This window comes from Netta rufina (genome assembly GCF_964035555.1).
Source record: "Netta rufina genome assembly, chromosome: 11".
Classification (NCBI taxonomy): domain Eukaryota; kingdom Metazoa; phylum Chordata; class Aves; order Anseriformes; family Anatidae; genus Netta; species Netta rufina.
Genome location: NC_140134.1, coordinates 9,426,488 through 9,447,966, shown reverse-complemented (window position 1 = coordinate 9,447,966; position 21,479 = coordinate 9,426,488). Strand labels below are relative to the sequence as shown.

General features: G+C 42.4%; 1 protein-coding gene across 1 annotated transcript in view; it reads right to left on the bottom strand.

Moving 5' to 3' along the window:
- Positions 1–10,763: 10,763 nt before the first annotated feature.
- The window catches only part of PSTPIP1 (proline-serine-threonine phosphatase interacting protein 1), a 53,875-nt gene continuing 43,159 nt past the window's right edge, over positions 10,764–21,479 (bottom strand). The window contains exons 12-15 of the mRNA XM_084293789.1: positions 18,475–18,559; positions 16,831–16,901; positions 14,156–14,253; positions 10,764–12,445 (exon numbers count right to left, since the gene is read on the bottom strand). Of these exons, the coding sequence (XP_084149915.1) occupies positions 12,314–12,445; positions 14,156–14,253; positions 16,831–16,901; positions 18,475–18,559 (386 nt within the window). The 3' untranslated portion in view covers positions 10,764–12,313. The remainder of the gene's footprint in view (positions 12,446–14,155; positions 14,254–16,830; positions 16,902–18,474; positions 18,560–21,479) is intronic.

The window sequence follows — 21,479 nt, the reverse complement described above, 5'->3', positions numbered from 1 at the left end:
TAGATCTCTAAGTGAGGTCATTTAAGGTTTGGTGGAAGCTTGTTTGTCACATTACTTTTTTATTTGAAACAATATTAGAGAATCAGTACAACACAGTTAAACTTTGTGGAAAGGAAACACTTTGTGAATACCATTCCGGAAGAATCTGTCATTTCTCAACAGTGGGGGATGAATATTGTAACTGCTGAGTCTTAATTACACATTAATCTGTTTTATGATACTCAGATACTTAGTCACTGCTCTGCTTTCAGTGGTTTCAGTTGCAACATTCTTTGCAGAAGACAGGAATGTTAAGAACTTCTACTGTGGTTGATTGTGCTTTATCATGCAAAGTACATTTGTTCCACCAAATTGATGACAATGTAATGTTCTCAGATACCCAAAGAAATGTCACTTAGGAAAAGGGAATTCTGATTTTCCTTAATGATGTTAAGGCCAATTTGACCTGAGAGATTTAAGTTTTAGAGATGTTTCAGTACTCTAGAAGCGTGCTTGTGGACTGCTGTGTTAATTTCTAAATGTGGGTTGCAGATAATATGCTATTAGGTTTTCATTCTTAGGATTATATGTGGGTTAATAACCTGAAAGGCCTCGTGGGACTCTAGTATTAAATTCAGTGGATATGGGAAATAAGCCTGCTAACAATCAACTATCAGGAGAGTGGATGAATGAGGGTTATGTGCATCATGTTGTATTCCGTATATTACACATGCTTGGTAAGATCCCAGACTAATGACACTGAGATAACCCTGGGTTGTAAGAATCAGACCAGGGCAGGTTTTAAAACAGATTACTGTATTACAGGCTGTGTGCTACTGTTAATAAAACTGTGCTCTTAACAAACTATTCATGTGCTCTGACAGCAGAAGACCAGATTTCTGTCCTTTGGGAAAAAGCATGCTATTAGGAGCTGTTTCTCTTTAGTGAGCTGCTGAAGCTCTATGCCTTGCTGCTTCACTTATTGCTGAGCAGTGTAAGTAAGGTTTGCATTGAAAAGTCTTCACCTGAGTCAAAGACCCCCATCCCAACAAGACTAGGCCCCTTTTGCTGTTGAGCAAGAAACTGTGTTATTGTTAGAGCATGGTGGAAAGGTCTTAACAGTACAAGTCTGTCTGCCAAGTAACACTTAAATAAGCAGATTTTCTTCTTTGTTACCTGGTTTGCAACTCCTTAAATGAAGTTGCATGGAAACAACTTAGGCTCCTGTAAACATTCAAGCCAGTATTTTCCAATATTGACTTCAATGTCATAATGAACAAAATAGCTTCTTGTCCATCTAAGAAAAAAGTAAACTAGTGTGAGCAGGATGGAATAGTGTTTTATGGTAGATGTTCAGTTGCTAGTTTATCTAGCTGTTATTGTTGAACCCTGTTTAGTACTGGACTTGAATCTACAGTGCAGTACAAAGCTAACTCCACTACTAGCTTAAAATAAGCTCAAGTATTAAAGGGAACTGAGGTATGGCAGCACACAGCTTAGTAGCAGCTACTTAATATTACTGAGAAAAATACTGTAAAACAGCCTGTGCTTAATGAAGTACAAATTCACTGTTTCCAGTAACAGCCAGTTTGGTTTACTCAATAGTGCTGTAGTTTGCAGTGTAGGTTCTAGCAGAGCCACATGTTGATCTGTCTTGCTCAGTATCTCTCTGGTCTGCACTGTGATCCTCTATCATTTTCTCTCAGCCTTTTTCCTGTGTATGCTAGCTACATAGTTGAAGCTGAGTAATGAGAATGAGCACCATGCTCGTTAACATTTTAAACCTGAATTCTTGATTTCTCCTTCAATTTAGTATCACTTAACTTTTTTTGCTTTCTTCTTCCAGGCACAACATCAATATGTTTTAGTAGTTTAAAAGTACAGCATTCTAGGAATTTCTGTTTGTGTTTCCTCTTGATTATCTTGTAGCTGGATACAAGGCAATTCCGCTTTTTTTTTTTTTGACAAGTTGAATATCACATTTCTGAGCTTTTGAATGCAGTTATGTTGACTGCTCCGAAGAGGTCTCTTCTGTGTACTTTTTTTGAATACACAATAGGGTGTTTTTATCCCCTTACTTTGTCCGCTATGACTTATGCGGTGTCTACCAGGAGTCGGATCTGTTGCAGTAAGATCTTAGAGCATAGGAAATATAGAACTAATAAATGACTTTTGGTACCCCATTGATAGACTTGATAGAAGCTCTGTAGGACTGATTACACTGTAGTACATTGATAACACTGTCGTGTTTCACTGCACTGCCAAACACTGATAAGGCCATCTATGAAGTCCAGCCACTTCTAAGCATCTTTTACTTGTACTGTTAGTTCAGCCAGTGAAACTGCTAATACCATGTTGGGTGATTCAGATAGCAAAAGGTTTGGGATTTCATTAAGGGGAGTGGGTAGATCTGTTCTGTATTGCTTGGCAGTAGTTCAATCTCCAGTTTCAAATAGCAGTATATTTACTTCACCATAGCTGCATAGTTGAAATGGCTGCTCATCCAAGCCACCTGGGTCTGGTGCCTTCTGCTGAAGAGGAAATGAGGTCCCTGTGCAGACTGCACAAGAAATTATTCAAAGAATGATTGAATGTGTAGGTGCTCCATGGAGCACACAAGCATGTAGCTTGCAGCAGGGAGCCTCATGTGAACCAGAGCTTTTTAACGTGAGATTAGAATTGCCTTTGGAGTGTTGTTCTTTCTTTCACATAAATCTATCTTCTTGCTGCTATTGGAATTACTTTTAAATGCTTCGGCATGCAAGTCCTGTGCTTTACTTTCAGAAGTGCAATGTGTGGCTTGTGAGAATCTGAGAGCTGCATTCAAGCGATGTAGTCCTGTAAAGTATGGTCAGGTTTGGGTTTGTTAACTGGGAAAAGAAAGGCCTGATACGTGCTACTTAATGTTAGTAAAAGTAACTAAATCTGTCTTGGTAGTAAGAGGTTGACAGGTCTTGATTTTTTTTTTGTATTTGGAGTTTCAGATGACATTTGAGAGACTACTTATTAAAACAGATATAGTGATAGCCTCTGCAGTAAAGAGTTAGTGGAGCTTGTAACCAACTGAAATTTAAGCCTTAGATAAAATCCCACTGAAAAGCACTAGAAGTCTCTGAGTGCAGCAGGTCTGGTCTTTCCTGTGCGCTGCATCCTCTAGTATATGCACGTAGTTGTGTGAATGCAGTGCTTAGCAGACTGCCACTTGAACCTCCAAACTGTATTGAAGTTCTCACTTTTCACTGCCATTGTCAGTGGTTGGAGCATCTTCCCCTTCCACGTATAAGTTGACTTCCACTTCCAAATCTCCTTTTAAAGTCTCAGCTTGCTAATATTCTCCTTGCTGTACATCTATACCTTCTTACAGCTCGTCTGATCCCTCTGGAGCTGCATTGAGTAGGTGGAAGTTTTTTTGGGGTGGCATCTTTTTAAAATGTGTTGTATGCTTGGGAAGCTGCTAAAAACAAACTGATATCAAGGCTTGTCTGAAATAGTGCTAGGATACAGCTTCCCCTACCTGACAAATGGCTGAGCTTGATGCAGTGCCCTATAAAGTAGCAATGGTATTTGGCTGCTAAGGGCTGTGCACAGCTGTTGGTTGATGAGATCCTAACAGTCTTTTCCTGTTTCCCTTAGTCTCACAATCTCTCTCATATTTATAGCCTGCTTCAGCAGTGATCTTTTGTTTCCTTTGTAGGGTTGTCTTTTGTGAATTTGCTATTTGTTCAGCTTGGTTTTTGTGATACTGTTCAGGAGAGAGCAAAAATCAGTGACAATATACATAAAAGTTATGCTGCTGCTTTGTTGGGAAGTCTAGGTATGATCTGATAGTGATGTGACAGCATTAGGATTTGCCTGTGTGCACACAGCCCTGAAAAAGACCTGTACCCATATGTAGCAGTGGTGCAAACTTTGCCTTTCTCTCCTACTACCAGGTGAAAGGGTAATCTCCAAAAATGCTAAAGTAGTCCTGTAACATGATTCCTTCCATGTAGCGTATCACTAGGATTACTGCTCAAAATGAAGGTTTAATCCCAGGCTACTTATTGCTAGAATGAAAAAAAGTGCTAGGTAAGCACAGCTGTGCAGCTGCTGCTTGCACATATGTTACATCCCAGGCAGTTTTAATAACATCCTGACAGCTGGCTGTGTTACCAGAGGTAAATGTGGGATGCACATTTTGTCCACCTGTTTATTCACTTCCTCACTATGACAGTTTGTTTCGTGATGCATGCTTAGCCCAATCTGTATTTGTCCTGCTGTGGTCAACTGGCTGTAATTGTGTGGCTACAACAGCCTCTGATGGATATGTGCCTGATGGTGGTCGTTCCCTCCATGTATGGACCCTGGCTCCAGCTGCATTTCGTCTGATGTATTTACACTGCAGATGGATGTAAAGTGCAGCTAACCCACAGCCTAAAAGCATGGCCAGGTTTTGGAGACCACTTGAACCATGCAAATAATAGTTCAAGTCTGGCAACTTAACAGGGATTGATTTGGTGATCTAGCTTGTCCTACCAGAGCAAGACAAGGATGACTACTGCAAAGTTTCAAAAACTTTAAGTGCTCCACAATGGATAACACTTACTTCTCTCACCTGTTTCTTCTACCCAGCTTCTCCTGAGTGATCATGTTTCCTATCAAAGCTTTACGAGATTAAATTCTCTGCCAGAGGAAAGCCTGCAACTGATGAGTCATAGTAGTGTGGGGCCACAAGGGTTATTCCTGTTGACACTCTAGAGAAGGAACAGCTTTACTTTCATCTTCAATGCGTAGTGCTTTGAGCAGCAGCCTCTTTGACCAAATGGGCTTCCGCCCATTTCAGAGATTAACTTGAGCTCTTCCCAGGATGAGCTGCTGTCAGACCTTTGCTAGAATTATGCTGTGACTGAAGAACTAGAACTCATTTCCTACATGCAAATTAAGTGCTTAAGCAAATCTCTGACATTTGAGGTGCTCGAGAGCGTCTATGATTCCTTGCATGCAAAAGCAGTCTTTTTGTAGACCAAAGCAAGAACAGAATCAGTCAGGGAAAATTGCTTTTGAGCAAAACTCTGAAGTGTTTCTCTCATTCTCTCACCTGTAATGAAGAAGCAGTAGATATTAAATAATGCTTGCCACTGAATGAGGCTGCTAGCAAATCAAGTGAAGTGGGGTAGCGTTGAAATGCTCTCAATTGCTACAGAAGGATAAGCTGCCCTTGGTAAAGATTGCCTTGTGTAGATCTGTACCCAGGCCTCAACCAAACAGGCTACAGATGAGGTTATTTCTCAGTAGGTTCTATAGCAGTAGTAGGCAGGCCCTGTTCCTGGAAGGTACTTTCAGGATTTGGAGAATGCCCAATACCTGGAACAATGCTTGTTGCTAGGAGCAGCCTAGCACCATACTGTGCTCTTACACTTTGAATGCAATATCCATTTAAGAGCACAGAAGCTGCGGTTTTAACCTGGTAATGTTGTAACACGTGGGTGGAAATCAAAGGTGTCAGCATCAAGAAATGGAGTGTTGAGAATATAGGACACAAGATGGGAAAAACATAAATTTAGGGCTGATGCTGATAGGTAACCTGGGTTTTCACAGGACCCTAGAGTGGGAGGCTGCATTTCTTCTACCTCTAGAAGATGGCATCTCTTTTGGGTTTGAATCCCAGACTTGAGCAGTGATGGCAGTAAAACCTTTAGCTGCCACTTAGCAGAACAAAGTCACTGCTGCCCATGCCTCACTTCCTCACAGCAGTTCAGACACAAGGAGGGTTGTGCCGCCCTGCTCTAAAGACAAAGCATTTCTCATGTCTGTCAGTCCATTGAAAGCTTTCCCTTTCAAACTTCTGTTAACGCTCTTATCCTGGGAAGGTTAAAGTTCATCACTTTCCCAAGAAGTTCCTACACAGACCATTCTCAGTTTCAAATTTCAGAACAATTCTTCCTTAAATGCAGCTGTTGAGCATTTGTGCCCTTGTGAAGTGGAAGTGAATGTACTCGGCCCCCTCCCCCTGCTCCCTACAGTTAGCTGTGAATGTTATCTCATGTCTGCAACCCTCTTCCCAAAAGCCATGCAGTATCACTGCAAATCAAGCAATGGCAGTGTGTATGTAACATGATTTGTCCTTTTGTACAAGATTTTTTATTGTGAATATTGATCTGACCACCACCCACTGCTCACTTGTTCAGAGTGAGTCTGGGACTCAGCAATCACAAATATGTAGCATGCCAGAAGGCTTGTCAGTGATGATGTCAAAATACTCAGCAAACTCCCTGTGATGGTTGGGTAAACTGAGGTGTGAAACTTTGGAGAAGACACCTTTGCTTCAGAAAGCAAATACATTTGTCTTGGTTTATTGTTGTTTGTTTGTTTGTTTGTTTTTAAAGGGGTTTAGCATGGGTTCTTCAAACAATCAAAGTGTATGTAATCCCCTGCTCAGGAAATTTCATTCAAGTTTAGGCTAGATTTTCTTCAGCTTCCCCAGGTGTCCAGAGCCCCTGAGACAGGGGCTACAACAAATGCCAGCATTTGTCTTCTGTCAAGTGAAACGGGATTTGGTTGTCAAAACACCACTGATGCAATTATAGTTCTCTCAGTATAGTACCACTTAACCTGCTGGTTACTTCTCTATGTCTGCCCATGATTTGGACATTTAATTGAATTATCGTAGAGGCAACAAATCTATGTTATGTTTTCAAATCTGTACAACATTGGCTCTTCTAAATCTGATAAGTAAAATTCCTTCAGATTTCACAGAACCCCCTAGGGTATGTTACCTCTCCTTCTACCCCACCCCAGTTGTCTTTATACCCTCTTCATCATCCAGAAGTTATATGGAAACCCTGGGCTATAAATTGATAGTTACGTTTAAAGCCCAGTTCTATTTGCCCACTGGTTTTGAAAGGTTTTGTCTTTCCCCTTGGAAATTTCAGGCATGTCAAGTCTGATTTCTCCTGATGTTGCTGAAGGATAGCTGGGAGATGTCAGTGGTTTCTATTAGAGTTTTATATCTAAAACTAGTATTTAGTCTATGCCCTGGGTTAGCACACAGTGACACAGTAAATCTGGCTTTGGGGCCCTTGTGCCAGACAGAAATGCTGCAGCTACATGACACACAACAGTGACAGGCTGTAGATTTGCTCTTCTCTTTGTACCAAGCAGCTTTTGCCAGGTCAGGTGTCATCAGCCCTTCAACAGCTGGTAGAAAGGCTGAACGTTGTACCATGTGCAGTGGCTGATGTGATAGAAGTATGATTATCTGGCCATTCCAGAAACTGATCTAGTTGGCTCTGGGTGTGAGCCAGGAGTGCGTAAGTCTGAAGGTAACTGTGACCTTGAGCTTCTGTCATCCAAAATGTGAGTTGGCCACTGAAATCAGATAATCACTAACAAGCAGTTTGACTAAAAGTACTTTTCTGTCCCCAGTGTTAGCTTTACCTCTATCAAGGGGGCGTTTTCATTTTGTTAATAACCCAGTCATAAGCAGGACACTAAGTTCTGTTCCTCTTCCAAAATCTATCCCACACAAGTATCTTTTCCCCCACCATAGAAACCTACCAATCAGCCCCTGCAGACTCCTAGCAGTTATAGCAATTACTCTCCAGAAGCCTGTCATGGCCTTTATCTCCTTCCTCAAAAAAAAAAGAGGAGGAGGCACAAAAGCCAACAGTTTAAAAGCAACGTTCTACAGGGTGCTTCCTAGTAACAGAAAAGAAATGGAGCAAATGGAGCAACTCCTCAGCCATCCTTTCTCCTTTAGTCCCCCCTACAGAGAGCATGCTCAACACCACAGCTGCACTACAGAAAACACCTGTGATGGGAACTCTTGTTAGTTTAGGAGACTGGTGAGTGTTGCTGGTAGATAGCAGTGACTGACCCTAATCATGTTTTTAATTTTGTTTTGTAACAGCCATCTCTGATTTACTTCTGAGGCCTTGCCACTCACTCCTGCGCATAACCCCATGCTACCAAGGAGATGTGGATCTGAGGAGTGAAGGCCAAGCTCGGGGCGCTTTCTTGCTCTCCTCATTCACTAGCACTGGGTGAAGTTTGTGCTTGAGGTCACATGAAACACTAGTAGCTATGTAGCTGGAGAGCATCAAAGCATGGGGAGAGCAGGTAATTTCGAGCAACAGAGGCTGATTTTCAAGCCTTGGCAGTTTGTTCTATACCATGCAGAGTTGCTAGTCTACAGTGAAGGTTAACAGCAATCTTTCAGTGCAGCAGGCTGTGTTTATGGACTACTGATGTAGGCTATCCTGGGTTCTCTAAGCCAGCTAGTACCCATGCAGCCAAGAGATTTCATAGTACCAGAGAAGCAAGCATATTCTTTACCCCCAGTGCTTAGGTTAGGTGTTACTAAATGCTCAATTAAGCTACAGTCAGATATCACCTGATGCCTGGCTTATAATGAATCTATTCTTGGCATCTGTGTGCTTCCACTTCAATTGCATTCAGTAGGGAGTGAGTAAGCTGCAATATGGAGCATTCACCTAGAAAACTACCTCTGGAGAGGAGCCTCAGACCTCAAATGCACCCTTTGAAGAAGCACAACAAGAAGGAATCCAAGGTAAGCGTTGCTACTGTTTATTTCTCAGGTACGTGATCTGTCAGTGCTTTAGCTGAAGTATGCTGGGATTATTCTTAATACACAATTCAATCCAGGTTCCTTAAGGAGGTGACAAACACTCTAAAACCTCTGGCAGCTGCTGTGTTCCTGGTGTTGCTGACTGTTCTGTCTAATGTAGGATAGGTTGTGGTTTTTTTCTTTCAGCTGAGTAGTTGTAAACAATGCCAGAAGCTGTCTGTCTGTAGCCATGGACCTGCAAGCTAAGCAGGAGGTCCTTTCTTTGTGGTTAAGCCCTGACTGTGCTGGCTATCCCAGAGCTGGGGCTCGGGGATCCCTGTGTTTCTAGTCTGATGCTGCTTTGTTTGACCCAGATTTTACAACGGGCTTGTGAGCTATTAATGGCACACACAGGAGCTAAAATCTGTTTTGTGCAGAGATAGGCCTCACACTGCACTTATAGGCATTTCATAATTGTGCATGGATGTTGTTGGTTAAATATTAATTTAAGTAGGCTTTCCAGCTTCTTAATAACAACATGGTAAAGGAGAATAACATGTATATCTGAGTCTGTTTTAAGGGTGCTGCTGGTCTGGGGGCCTACTTCCAACTTTAGCATTTTTGCTCTTGCTAAAGGAAAAATAAAACAGATTGCTGCTACACTTCTTTACAGCAGTCTCATGACCACATTGCTCAAATGCAAAATCCATTGAGGAGAGCAGCAGGTGTGAACCTTAGTCCCTTTCTTTTCTGTTGTGGTCTGTGTGGGTAATGACTCCAATCTTTCTTGTCCCTCTTAATGGAAAGAAGAAGCCTGCGGGTTTCTTATGGCCTAGTAAAATTTCTAGAGGTTACGAGTCTGAAATTGTTCAGCATGAAATATTTTGTTGTTTGTTGTGCAAGGTGAAGCCTACCCTGCAGTGCTTGGTCAGAAACAGCTCAGTAACTTTATTGCAAATTTAGTTGAATTAGTTTAACTCTATGTAAAGACCAGTCATAGGCTGTAAAGGGGTAATTAGGCTCCTCCCTTACAGAGCAGCTGCCAAAAGCACGTTTTCACTGGAAACAAGTTCTAGTGTGTAAACCCATCTAGAGCACAAGCAGCGTAAGTAAAGAGATAGTCTGCTTATCACAAGCATGCTAGGAATTAACTTGACTAAGAGTTAACTGAACAAAGCTTTGTGTGCCACTGTTAACTCTGGCTACATGTGTTGCTTGGTACATCCTTGCCAAAAAATGGTAGTCAGGGTGGAGGTAGAGGCTTATCAGAAGTGTTCATCAAAAAAGATTTTCAACCAAAAATGTTGGATTTTAGTTTAAGAATGTGTGCCACTGGATAGGGTCCGTTTCAATTTCACCTGAAAACTAAATGAATGCATCAGTTTTGTTACTGAAGTGTTACCAAGCTGGAGAGGTGACATTGTTATCAGGGCAGTAACCTACATTTGACCTTCCTGCTTTTCCTCCTGCCTGGGGTGGATGACACCCAAAGTGTGGGTGTACTCAGAGGGTATAGGCATTTCTTGGTATCTTTGTTCTGTCTCTGACAAGTGCTGACACACTGATGGGCAAACTGCATAGCTATGGCTTGGTAACTACTGATCAGCCGCATTCTTCAGCGTAAAGCAGAGGAATTGAATTATGAGCAAATATTGCTGCTGCTTCTTCATTTCCTGAATAGTCTGGAATTAGCATGTGGGATCCAAATGCAGCAACAGTGGGTAAACTTTGAAATATCTGTAGCCTCATGCAGTTGTAACAGTATTAACTTGGCAGAAGAAAAGATAGGTAGAAACGAAACCAGTTCCCTGAATTAAACAGCAAAAATATGAACCGCTTTGATGGAGTAGAAACAGTAGTCACTGTTCCAGTAGCTGCCTGTCAGCTGATGTAGACCATATGGGATGTGTAGGCAAATATGGTCTGTAATGGGATTTCAGAGAAACCAGGACTGGGTATTGCCATCTCTTGTGTGAGACCGTATGGGCCCCAGAGAAATGAGGAGCCTCAGCAGAGTCCGTGTCGTATATAGTTAGAGGAGATGCATCTTATAGATTTGGAAGGTTTTATTCCTCTTTAATTAAGGTCATCTGCCAAATAACTACTTATTCAAGTATCATTTTATTTCCATTTATTACAGTTCTCTTTGTGAAAGACTCAGTGCTCAAGAAGCAAATGGATTAAATCCCTCATACTTCAGGTTTCCTCTCACGCTGTACGTAAGGAACTGTCATAGTTGTCTGGCAGCAGCCATTTACAATGCGGTGGCCTAGTTGAAGGCTGTTGTGGACCATTTTTCTGTCACTGTTCAATTCAGATATATTCACAGAAACTTGTCATTGACATCCTCAGCCTGAATGAGCACTACTCTTCATATAATCTAGTGCCATAAATGCCAATCAAGTCTCTGCAGTACCTCTGAGCCTCTTCTAATGAGAGGTACTAAGAGCCCTTCAGCATCGATGCAGATGTGCTGCATAATAGCTTGGGGAAGTGTGGGAAGAACAAGAGTGCTATGCAAAGGACTGCAGGAAAATAAAGAGAAAGGGGCTGCAGTAAGTTTTATTTGATTTCTGAATCAAGAAATTATAATAAGATAATGGAAGTGCTTCTGACCCTCACTGTGTTTCATTTGAGACAATTGAATTGAACGCTGTGGCTTTTCCTCCTGTCTATATTCCTGTTTCTTTCTGTTGTCTTAGCCCTGCTCCATGCCTTTTTGAGCAGCAGTTTAACATTTTCCTTGACTTAGTTCAATTTTAAGATCTGAAACCTTTACAAGCAAGGTCATTCTGGCCCCAGAATTAACGCTTTCTGCTTCAGATTAAATTGCTGATATATGTATTTAACCATATATAAAAGCTGAAGAAGGAGGAGTGGTAGAAAGTATTTAATGATCTCATGGTAAGTACAGTGGTGGCTGGAAACATTCCTAAATACTAGACTAGAAAGACTGATAGAGCAGTAATCTGTGAAGTACAATGAACCTGCACAGGGCAGCTGCTCTAAAGAGGGTTTGTTGTAGAGCAAACACATTACAAGGAACTGGAAAGGAACCAGGACAGGTCTGCGCCAGCTCTCCCGGAGGTACAGAGGCTGTAGATAGTCAGAGACTGAAAAAGCTGTGGCCAGAGGAGGAGGAGAAGAAGGAAAGGATCAGCCAAGTCAACAGTGAAGTTGGAAGGAGAATGCTTGGCACTTCTTTGCCATACTTAAAGGAGAGAGATCAGGGTGATGCAGCACTGCTGGAAGGCTGCCTTTTTTTTTTTTTTCTTTTTTTTTTTTCTTTCGCCTCTTCCTTTAAACATGAAAAATCCCAGCAAGGTGTCAGAGAAACTATCCAACCAAGACAAAAGCAGACCTTGGGCTCATCATCTGTCCTTATTTTGCTGTCCCAGAGTCCAGAGCAGAGCCATGGTTACTTCTTTGTTCTTTTTCCTTTAGTGTAGTTAAGTTCTAGGCAGGATTTTTCTCCCAGACTTACCAAGACTTGTAACACTGATGGCAGCACAGCATGCAGATAGTGGGAAGGACCTCTGTAAGAAACCCAAGTCCTCATCTCAGTGAGGTGGAGCCAGTTTTTGCAGACAATGTAGGCCAGAAGGTGCCAGGGGTAGAGAGGGTCAGGGTAGGGAGGAAGAAGAAAGCATGGACAGTTGGTTATCTCCTGACTGGTAACTGTAGAGGACAGTATTATGGGTTGCCCTTGGTCAGCTGCAGCAGCCGTGTATGCTCTTTGTTTTCAGTAGTAGAATATTTTCAAAGTCTGAGGGTTGGGACTACTCTTCGTCAAATCCTTTCGAGATAGGAACCGGGCACAAAGCCTCGCTGCCCGTTCCTTTCAGCTGTCCACCAGCCGTCCTCGCTTTCTTCAATGACAGCTACGATGTCTCCTTCGTTGATGTCCAGTTCATCCATGTTCTGAGAGGAGACAGGAAAAGAAAACATGGTTAGCCTGAGAGCGCACGGGGACTCAAGCATGTATCTGGTGGGGTTTTGACCCTGCCTTTCTTTGAGAGTCTGTCAGTGTCATTTTGGTTGGGAATAAGCTCAAAATACCAGACAGTGAAGGATTAAGCAATTATGGAGCTGGCTATTTCCTTAAGATCCTCAGAAATTTCCCTAGCGTTCCTGTTGTCACCTCCTGAGCAGCCTGGCTGGTGCATCCTAGCAGAAGGCTGGAAGGGGTTAATGCGACTGTCCTAACCCAGCCAGCCGTGACCTTCCCTCAGTCTGCAGGGGTAGCTCGATTAAACAGTTTGAGGCTTAATTCCCAGGGGAGATAAAAAGAGTATCTGTACTAATCCAGGCCTTAAATAGGTCTTTCAGTTCCCTTAATGCAGAACAGTGGTGACCAGTGGAGGAGCCTTTAAGCTGACAGGTAATCAAGCTGTGAAAGTCCCGTTAGGGAAGGCTAATGGTTTAGCAAGAATCCGTGTGAATAAAAAAACATTTATAACCAGTCCTGAGGAAAATGCAGAAAGAATCTCAAGTTTCATTTTTATGGGCATGGAGCTATCTCTGGATGTGGATAAAATCGTGAAAAGCACAAGGTGGAAAGGGGAGGCAGATTATCCCATGTGTCCCATGTGCAGTAGGTTTTATTTGCACCTTCCTTTGAAACGTGGCTGCTGTCAGAAGTAAAGTATCAGGCAGGATGCATCAAGGGCCTGAGCAGTCTAACTGTCTGGGTCCTTCAGTCCGAGTGCTCAGATTTTAGTGGAGGTGGGGGGTTTTTGTCATTTCTGCTGTTTTAGAAGGTAACTTGTACAATAGGAATGATGACATTACTTCTCCTTCTGGCAACTCAAAATGTAAATGTGAGAAGCATGTATTTTTCTGTTTGATACTTGATGCAGTGGTTTGCCCACTAGTGTTGTGATTTTTACTAATGTTATTATGCCTAGAGAGGTCTGAAGCCAGTGAGAGTTTAATATCCAGGTTAAGGATGCAGGTTGCTGTTTGTAGTTGTCTTTTGGTGCATAGACATAGATCCAGTCCACTGTGATTCTGCTGCTTGCTCCACTGAAGTACAGGGACACACTATAGTTTATGGGGATTTGGTCCTCTCCAGCATGGAAGGAGACCTCAGTTAAAGCCCAGTGTGTTAAACTGGAGCAGGAATCTCCAAATAATAAGTGAGATCACATGGAGAAGTGTTCTGAAATCAGCATCTGTCACACATTCTTACTTCTGCTGTAAAGCCACAATAGAGTTTATGTGAGGAATCTGTAGCCACCTTCCCTAGGAGAACGTTTCACAGCAAATGTAAGTTCGAAATGCTCAATACTGCTTACTTAGCCATCATCACCTGAAAATGAAAGTTTTCCTTATCTCTTCAATTCCCTGTATCTCTAAAATGAGAGTGCAACACAACAGTGATTTAGGCAATGGTATAGCATGCTAATATGTATTCACTTGCAAAAAATGCTTGAGAGAGCATAGCCCAGTGATTTGTGGCAACAACTGGCCTTTGGCCAGTGACCTTCGCCAACAAGTCTCTGTGTCCCCATCTGTCAGGTGGAGTTAACACCTCCTTCACAGAATTAACACTTCCAAGACATTTGGATCAATGTCAGCTGTTTTAAATCTGGCACTGTATGAAATATTTAGTTGGAAGCCTTTGCTTACCTGGGCTGTGTAGTCATAAAGTACTCTGTAGTCCTGTGATGATGTGATTCTTGTTTGCTCGTTTACAAAAATGGATGCGTAGACCCCATCTGCTTTCTCTGTTGGGGGAAAAAAAAAAAGAAAGGGGGGAGGGGAATGAGGAGAGAGGGGAAAAAGAAAAAGGAAAGAAAATAAATAAAGGGTTCCATTGCTTAGAAATGCATGGGATCATATGCAAGAGTTCACAAATACAAGGGTCTCTGTTCTCTGCCTGGAGGTGTACATGTATAGAAAAGCTGCCATGAAGTGTAGGTAAAATCCTGCACAAAAACTGTGTCCCATTGATTGGATGACAATGCACCCATTCAGCTTTGTGGGAGGCCAGAAAATAGCTTTAGCTTCATCCAGGTTGGGAAAAATGTTTACCCTGCTAAAGCACAGTCGCAGTAATCCCAAAAGGAAGCGCTGTGATTAAACTGGTTTAAAATGTTTGCTACCAGAGGTGTAAAATTCTAGCAGATTCACATGGGGCTTTTCTTTTTCCTTTGAGATGGCTCATCAGATGTTTTCCATTAGTTTATATAGTTTCCAGGTAGCTGTTTGTCACTGATATATTACTTTTGGAAGATGTTGTTTTAACCCAGCTTGTCATAATGAGGGAAAACTCCTGTTATTCTGGAGGAGACAGAGCTGGCCTTTTTGAAAAGCACCGCCTGGGTCTCTTCTTTCATTTTAGTGCTGGTGCTGGGACCACAGCAGCAAAATGGAACCACCAAAGCCTAGCTAGTGTTGATGCTGTTGTGTTAACACAACAATCCCCACTGAGGCTGCTCTAGTGTACTCTGCATCCCCTGGACAGTGAGAGTGCAACTACAAGCTTAGATCTGGCTGAAGGACTGCTCTGGAAATGGCTTTCAGGGTGCAGGACTGAGCATGAGAGTTGGGTCTCCAGGTGAAAAGCCCCCACTGAAGTACTGGGCACACAGTGCCAACAGGATACTGCAGGACTTAAAGAGGGACTCAGTGTGTGCCTAACTCCTTGAAGAGTCCTTAAATACACATCTCTGCTTGAAAGCAACATAACAATATGGTCAAAACCAAGTGAGAAATACCATAATGCTTCTGTTTGCACATAGTCACAATCAAGAATGTTGGCTTAGTGCTGGGAAGGGGAGAGCGGCGTTTCCTCCCAGCATCTACCTGGGAACCTTCTCCTGCCATGGAGGTGAGCAGAGGTCCCCCTGCGTGCAGCTCCTCTGTGTGAGCAGGATGACAGTGCTCTGCAGCACTTACCATTTTTGAGGCCTTTGTCCAGCAAACAGTGTCCCTTCCCATCCCTAGCCTAAGGAAATTCAGAAGGAATGACCATCTTCAGCTGTGTCATCACCGTCTGCTTCAATTCTTCAGTGCTCCAAATGGGTCTGAGCTGCTGCTTATGGAATGTACTGCGGTTCCTTCCCCCTCAGCTGTGCCAAAGCTCACTTTTGCTTTGAGAAGGACTGTGTGGTGAGGAGAACGGTGAGGGACTGAACAGCTCTAACCTTCAGGGCCCGGCTAGAGGTGAAGGGGAAGGCAGGCTCTAACTGCATGCTCACAGCCTGGTATGTCAGCCCAGGTGAAAAAGCCATCTTACCAATCAGGGGGTTCCCAAAGCATGACAGCTAGAGCATGCTACGTGTGCAGCAAGGTCTGCTTGGGCTCCACGTAACATCTGAATGACAGATGGGCAACCAGCAGGGTTTTTTATGCACTTACAGGGAGATTATTTTATCAGGCCTGAGTACGAGGTGCTGCCACAGATGCTGACTGTTCACTTGGATAAAGTCGAGAGCTACTGTTAAATCCAGCATGTGATATAGCAGTGCTGTTTATTTCTTGGTAATGTCTTCCTTCTGCAGTTGTTACACAGCTCTGCGAGGGGCTGAATGCCTCCAGGTTGTATCTGTGTGGATGCTGCTGCATGCTGAGGAAAGCGGCTGGTGCCTGGTAGGTCCAGCTGGTGCTGGGTACTGCTGGAGGGTCTCCCCTGCCTGACACCAAACGCAACAAATAAGAGAGTCTGGGCTCTCTTACTGGGTGCCCAAGCAGGCAAGGCAGGCCTCGCAAAGTCTGGGTAGGTTTCAAAGCTGTTTTAAAGCAACTTTTTTTGTTTCCTTTAGGCAGGAATCACAGTTAAAATGTTTGTTTTAAATCAAGTCAATAACTATGTTATAAGCTGTTCCTTTCTGTATAGTCCAAATACTATGTTTTAAATGTCCTCGGATAAATGCCTGGCTGCAAAGATTGTGATAAGACAATCTAACTGTGAAATGAGATGAATATTTGCATTCATAAGGCATGAAGCTGATCTGTTTAAAAAGCTTTAGGAACCCCTTTGCACTTTCTAGAGGTAGCATATTCAAGCTTAGAGAAAAGTATTTTCTTAGTTGGACTGTGTTGGTCTGAGTGTACAGTTCACTCTTACTCAGAGCTTTTGAAGATCTTATGACCCTAAGAACACATGGCTGATTTGGCACTTTAAACTAGGAAAGCTGCCCAACACAAATCTGAACTAAATCAGTTTCCAGGCTACTCTTTGTCTTGTCTACCAACATGTGAACATGTGCTGCACCATTTCTGCTACATATCAAAATTTGATTTAGCAAAATGATCTTAAACAAACACAGCTGGTAAATGTACTTCCTGAGGAGGCATACCAAGAGGAGGGGCTGAAGGAGTGATGCTTTCAGCATTGTTCTTGCTGCTTCCGTGCAGTAGTCCGGAGAATCTGCAGAGCCAAGAGAAGACAATGACAAAGTGAGTTAACAGGACTGGGTAGGAGTGTTTCTTACACTTTGCAAGTCTTGGCTGTCTGATTTGACCTCTCCATCTGCCGTGGTGCTGAGTGCATGTTACCTCTTCCTGTGGCGAGCTACTTTCATTTATGCTGTAGATATACTTACCTTCAGCTAAAAATATATTAAAAAAAATCATAAAAATACTAAACTTGTTGAATTGTCAGCCATCATTAAATGACACACAAAATGCATCATGTAGTATTTTGTTGTGGATCCAAAAGCTCATGAGGCAAAACTCCAGTTGTTGCCTCACTCTATTGATATGATGAGAATTTCAGTTGTTCGCAAGAAATTACCGTTCATTTGCAGACAGAAAAGTAAAATAATTTAAAACACAAAGCTTGTATAACAGGCCTTTCTAGAAATTGCAAGTTTAAGTGATTTTTTTTTAATTTATCCTAGTTGTTTTCAGTATCACAGCTGGATACTGGACAACTACTGGAGGCAAAGTGAGAATATGGCTTAAGATTCTCAAGCACAGATAGCAATAGCATTGAGTGCTCAAGACGTATATAAAGGAGTTGATTTTTCACCTGGTGAGTGGTCAGTGTTTCAGGAAAATGGACATCTAAACTCAACAGCTTCTGATAAACTGAAATTAAGTATCTCTAGGCTGTTTGTCCATGCAGAGCATGGTTGTATTCTAAATGGCCATACAATTGGCTTCTGTAATTACATAGGATGCAGTGTTGGAATTGATTATTGTAGAAAATCTTGTTCCAACTGAAAACCATAATGTTATGTATAAACCTTATCAGCCCACTCACAAGCCTGGACCATGCTTTAAATGGGTGAACACAGCCTGCTACTTGTCTTTGCCATGTAATAAGGCTTGTCAAAATACAAAGCTCCTCTGCTTTAAATATGATGCCATTCCCACCTTAAATTAGCCATTTTAGTATAAAATATTTAAACCAATAGCTCTATCATGATCTTGTGCTGATATAACTGCATTCATGTCACAGCATTTACCAGCAAAAAATGGATAAGAAAAAACAAAACAAAACAAAAATCACCTCCCTAATCATCACAGTTATTCCACTAAGTATTTCTTGCTTTGGTCCAGATGCAGAGAGCAGTTCTTTGTTTTGCTCAGTGGGGGGATGGGGGGTGCAATCCAATAAGGTTGCTGGGAAAGACAGCCCTCCCCAGCCTTCACTCCCAGCAAGATTCATGTTTGCCTTTCCTTGCACAAAGCGTTTTTGTGTTATGTGCCATCGCTCACTGGGAAAGAGGAAATAAGTGAATGTTCTCCAGCACTGGTCAGCTAATTGTTTTAGGAACATGTCCTCTTGTATAACCTCTCAGTAGGTCATAGTAAAAATATTCTGGCACCGGTTGTAATAGGTTTACCTCTTCTGTTGAGTTATGTTTATTGATATGTGGCTGCCTCTTGCCACAATGCAGGAAGTAATAACTTCTCCGGGCCTGTTTCCTGTCATCACACACTGCTGTGTTTCAATGGAGAAATACCAGTTATGAGAACAAAAATGTACTGCTCACCTCTTCATCATCCCACAAGACTGGGTTGGGCTGCTGTTACCTCTGTTTGGTTCTCTGCTGTAGTAGTTCTCATATCCTATTGCACCTGCAAAAGGGTAACAAAAAGCGATGGTCAATCAGGCAAAACCTACTTCACCCTACCAGCATGCAGCAGACAGTGCAGCAGTTCAGGGGCTGTTGGAGCAAAATGCAACACAACATCTATCTGCACTCGCCTGTCTCGTGTTTGGAGCAGCTCAGAGGGACTTGGGGCTTGCCAAAAGCCATTCAAGTGATTGTATGCAGATACGTCCTTGGTAAAAATTCAGGACCATATCAAGGTCCTGAATAACCATTCCAACAGTGGTGGCAAACCCTAATTTAGAACAGTTTACTCCATGACTGTTTTATCTGTTTTCTTAAAAGCCAAAGCTTTAAGGGAAGAGAGCACAGTCATTGTGAGCCCGATACAATTGGCTACAGTGTTTTTTGTTTCTTTCTTCCTTAATGTATTGAGTTGGGAGTTTCTGTTGAAGCTGGGAAAATTTTTGAATGTTTTCACCAGCAGCAATAATGAGCAATTTCCTGGTCTGTGTTTGTACTTAAGTGTCTTCCTACCTTTCATATCTCCCCCTCCACCTCCTGAGAGCTGATTTACTGTTTACCCAGAGATGTTTTTTTTTTTTTTTCCTCTCTCCAACACAGTTATGTTACCATTCCTTCACTCCCCCCTATGGTGTTGTTAGGATGCAATTGAGACCATTTACAACTCTAGCTTCAAAGATGAAATAGTTACAGATTTATTTTTCATCTCATAGCTGCCAGTGCAGTTGCTTAGAGCTGGTGGCCAGACACCCTTTCTGCCTTCTCAGTGTTACAGCCAAATAAATATGAGTCAAATCTGATTCAGAAGGCCTGATTAACTCACTTCTGACACCAGTTAATTAAGAAAAACATTGAGCTTGGACTTGTTGGATCAGCCAAGGCCATAAGCAGAGCAGGCACGTGCAGCTAGTGAGTGTGAAGAGTCCCTACAAGTAAAACTCTCAGAATTTAAGGAGTTTTCTGACCATTTTAAGGTTCTGTCTCTTAACCTTCTAGACTGTCACCTGCTATCATTTCTAGCCTGTAATTTGTGTTAAGATTAGGTGGAAGAGGGGAGAGAGCAATAGGATCAAGAAACCAAGAGGTCTACCCCTACACGATGCAAAACCATGTGAGTTTTCCCCCTGCGTTTTGCAAATAATATATCAGATCAACAGCTCACCATGTGCTACAGGGCAGACCCATTAGCCAGAGCTGTGGAGATACCAGGATGTTACTTCAGAACATGTCACCTTTTGCTGCTAGAAGGTGGCAAAAAAATAAAAGCAAGAATCACTTGTTTCTTTGCCTTTCATAAAGATCTGAAGGTTTGTTCCCACCTATTTTTTATTAGAAATGAGTCTTGACATAGCCAAGAACTGTTTGCAGAAAATTGCCTAGGCGACCGGAGAATGAGAAATCTCACACAGGAGGAAAAAAACTAGCTGAGAATTACAAATCTTTTTTCGTACAGAGGTTGCTTTACACCATTGCAAAGCACAGTTCTCCCTTCTGCCAGTGAAAATGTAGCTTTGCCTAGGTGAAAGCTCCTGTAGCAGTCAAATTTAAATCCCCTATTGAATAGCAGTAAAATGGCACCCGATACACCAGCATCTATATTATTAGTTTAAAAAAAAAAAAAAAAAAAAAAAAAAAAAAACCTTCCAAATGCTAATTCTTAATCTTTATGGATATAATGACAGAAATGCTGAGTGAAAAACAGGCCTTAGATAGCTCAGTGCTGGATGAGTGACAGCAAGCAGCTCTGCTGAAGAAGTTGCTAGCATATAATTGCTGCCAGCTCTGAGCTCTGATGGAATCCAAGGGCTCTGAGCTGTTCCCATACAAGATAATGACCCCAAGGGACGGTGTTTGTACTACTGATGTTTGTACCTGTACAATCCCTAGCATGGAAGGTTTTTATCAGTATAGAATGTTCTTATGCCGGTATAGGTTATTCCCTCTTCTGAAAGGAAATGAGCTCTGCTGAGACTCCCAAGTCCACGCTAAGGGGGGTTCTCTTTGACATCTCGGTGTAGTATTGCAGCACATAGTGGAAGTGAAACGGTATCTGTACATGGGCTAAAAAATAAGTGAATAGAGGAAGTCTTTTCAGAATAGATAGGTATTGTCAGCTAATGAGGTGATGAAATGGGGATTTTCTGTCCTTTGAAAAAGGCTGTGAATCCTTGTTTACTGCAGCACTGCAGGAAAGTGCAGGCTTTCACTCAGCCTGTGAATATCGGATATTGTTTGCTGAAGTAAGGTGTGGTTTGCGTTTGGTCATGTGAAATGTTAGGTGGCTCATTTCTGATGGCGTGTTTGGAGAACTGCTACCCTGGAGCAGCGTGTTTTCATTTTACAACTGCTGTTAGCACTACCTGTCCCACTTTCTGTTTCTGCCCAGAGGCTTTGATCACTGAAGTTGATGAAGAGGCTCATTTGCCTTGAAGAGACGGCCCGTGAACTTCAAGTCATTTCTGCATGCTGGGGCAAAGCCAATTTCATTCAGTTTCCCCCAGCTAGGGTCTTGCCCCTATACAAACAACTTCTTGCGGGGATGAAGGAGGTTATTCCCCATCAGGCAGGTGGAACAAAATGGGATACCAAGCCTGGCTTTCTCTGTGCTACAAATAAAGAGGCACTATCTGTGTTGAGGGGACACCAGAGTGCAGTTAAATGATAATTTGGCTCTGACTTGTCACCACTGCAGGAAATTGAGGATGCCATTTTGCAAGGCAGTTTGCCACCTTCTTGGTGGTGTGAGTTCAGCTGTGCTGTGAAATAAGCATCACTGAAAAAACAAAAGCCGACCTCTCTTTTTTTTTTTTTTTTTTGGGGGGGGGGGAGGGGAAGGGAGGTTTATTTTTAATGTGGATCATTGAGCTATCCCACTTACACCGCTTGCCGTGCAGTGGTGACAGCACAGTGAGGGGGAAGTG